Source organism: Triticum urartu, chromosome 5A, assembly GCF_056163025.1.
Source record: "Triticum urartu cultivar PI428250 chromosome 5A, HENAU_Tu73, whole genome shotgun sequence".
Taxonomy (NCBI): domain Eukaryota; kingdom Viridiplantae; phylum Streptophyta; class Magnoliopsida; order Poales; family Poaceae; genus Triticum; species Triticum urartu.
This window is the reverse complement of record NC_141877.1, coordinates 428,943,664-428,946,413: the sequence shown is the minus strand read 5'-3', so window position 1 is coordinate 428,946,413 and position 2,750 is coordinate 428,943,664. Positions and strand designations below refer to the sequence as shown.

Below are 2,750 nucleotides of genomic sequence, written 5' to 3'. Positions count from 1 at the left end.
AAAAGGAAAATATTTTTAATTTTTTTAGGCATTTTCAAAAATTCAAAGAAAAAGAAAACAGAAAACAGAAAAAACAAACAAATAAATATAGTACAAACAACCAGTAAATAAAAGAAAAATCGGTTTATGGACCTCCTAAAATCAGCAGCTGGTTCATGCCCCAGAATGCTTGTGCAACTAAATGGATCTGCCCAGTATTAGCGCTGTAGCGGGAGACAGGGATTGTAGCGGGCGATACATCGCAACCGCGGTTAGTTGCTCCACGTATAGTTTTTTTTTTCTGGGACAGAAGATAAGAGTTCAATTCCAAACGACAAAAGAGAGCCACGAGCTCGATCCGCTAGCAATGGATCACGACATGGCCCAGCAATAACTCCGGCCCGCGCCCATGCCGGACCACCACATCCACCACCGCCTGACCAGTGGGCCCCGCGCATGGCCCCCGTCGTCATCCAATACCGTCCACGAAAACCGTCGCCCGTTTCCCCTTCACCGCATACGGTTTCCGTCCGCGCCCATCACTCTCGCGTCCTGCTCCTTCCCGATGCCGTTGGTTGCGTCACAGCCATCCAGGCACCTCCCGCCCCCCGCCGTCCGATCCCATCCAACGGCCCGATGCGCCTCCCAGATCCGCAACCGCCGCGATATTTATCCCGCGGCGGCCTCCATCTCCTGCTCCACCGAAAAGCCTTTTCGTGTCTCGCACCGCCGGCAACCAACGCCGTCGACGAGAGGTTCTCGTGCACCACCATCCCATCTTCTCCTCGCCGCCTTTGGGAATGCGGAGCAATGTGGAGGAGCGCGCGCACTGACCTCGCCGGCAAGCATAGCCTGCGCGGCGGCCGCAACTGCCACCGCAAGCACGTCGAGGACGGGTAGATCGCGCGTCGGCACTCGCCGGCCGGTTCAGTGCGGGGCTCGGGGTCCGGGCCCGCGGGGAGGAGGAGGGGGGCGGCAATGGAGGACGCGGCGGAGGGCAAGACGAACGTGCTGCAGGGGAGGTACGAGCTGGGGCGCGTGCTGGGGCACGGCAACTTCGGCCGGGTGCACGCGGCGCGGGACCTGCGCACGGGCCGCGGGGTGGCGGTCAAGGTGGTGGCCAAGGACAAGGTGGAGCGCGCCGGGATGGTGGAGCAGATCAAGCGGGAGATCGCGGTGATGAAGATGGTGTCCCACCCCAACATCGTGGAGCTGCACGAGGTGCTGGCCACGCGCACCAAGATCTATCTGGCCCTCGAGCTCGTCCGCGGCGGCGAGCTCTTCGCCCGGATCTCCCGCGCCGGCCGCCTCCGCGAGGACGTCGCGCGCCGGTACTTCCGCCAGCTCATCTCCGCGGTCGACTTCTGCCACGGCCGCGGCGTGTACCACCGCGACCTCAAGCCCGAGAACCTGCTCCTCGACGAGGCCGGCAACCTCAAGGTCGCCGATTTCGGGCTCAGCGCGCTCGCTGGCCACGCACGCCCCGACGGGCTGCTCCACACCGCGTGCGGCACGCCGGCGTACGTGGCCCCCGAGGTGCTCGGCGGGAATGGCTACGACGGCGCCAAGGCCGACATCTGGTCCTGCGGTGTCATCCTCTACGTGCTCCTCGTCGGCGCCCTGCCGTTCCAGGACGAGAACCTCATGTCCATGTACCGCAAGATGCAGCGCGGCGGCTTCCTCTGCCCGTCGTGGGTCTCCAAGGACGCCCGGAAGTTGATCGGCAGGCTGCTCGACCCCAACCCGAGCAGCCGCATCACGATCGCCAGCCTCGTCGAGTCGCCGTGGTTCAAGAAGACGTCGCCCATTCCAAGCCCTCTCTTGGAGCCCGTGCCACCAGCGGCCGCGCGCGGCAACGGCGAGGACAAGGACGAGCCTCCGGAGGCGCTGAACGCCTTCCACCTGATCTCCCTCTCCGCGGGCTTCGACCTGTCGCCGCTGTTCGACCAGGAACCGTCGACGGGGCGCGGGGCGAGGGGCGGCGTCATGCGGTTCGCGACGCGGGAGCCGGCGAGCGGCGTGATCTCGCGGCTGGAGGGCCTGGCGACCGGCGGGGCCATGCGCGTGACCAAGAGCGGGGCGCGCGGGGTGCGGCTGGAGGGCGCCGAGCGCGGGCGCAAGGGGCGGCTCGGGGTGGCCGCGGAGTTCTTCAGCGTGGCGCCGTCCGTGCTGGTGGTCGACGTCAAGAAGGACGGCGGCGACACGATGGAGTACCGGTCGTTCTGCAGCGACGAGCTCCGGCCGGCGCTCAAGGACATCGTGTGGGCTGCCGCTGCCGCCGCCGCCGCGTCCCCCGGTGACCCCCCTGCCCCCGCCTGATGTCGCTGTCGTCCACGCCACCATTATTGCCCCTGTCTGTCACTGTTGCTATCCGGCCGTAATTAGGTGTGCATTATTGTTCGGTGCCGAAGTTGATGGCTGCTGCCTGCTGGTATGCTTGTGCTTGTAGTTGTTGGCTGGTTTTTGCGCGCGGCAGCAGGACAGAATCGGCGCCGAGTGATGTGATGTCTGCATCTGCCAATATTGTTTTGAACTATATTTGAATAAACAGTATCATGTTGTTTCGTAAATTAAGGCTCTGTTTGGAAGCAATGTCTTGTTCAAACCTCAGTATTTTGATAGTACTATGGTTGTTTATTCCGATGACAATGAATACTATGGTTTATGAAACCAACAGTCTTTCTAAGTATTACAGAAATAGTGATATGTTTGGCAATCAATAGTATACAGCGTTGCAATAGGCCACCACTAGACAAGGCCTTTGTTGTGTT

At 61.8% G+C, this 2,750-nt stretch overlaps 1 protein-coding gene across 1 annotated transcript; it reads left to right on the top strand.

Annotated features, from left to right (window-relative positions):
• The first annotated feature begins 611 nt into the window (after window positions 1–611).
• Window positions 612–2,549, top strand: LOC125509451 (putative CBL-interacting protein kinase 27). The gene has a single exon (XM_048674431.2). It carries the CDS (start codon window positions 958–960, stop codon window positions 2,296–2,298), a length of 1,341 nt encoding a protein of 446 aa, XP_048530388.1. The 5' UTR covers window positions 612–957; the 3' UTR covers window positions 2,299–2,549.
• Window positions 2,550–2,750: the final 201 nt, after the last annotated feature.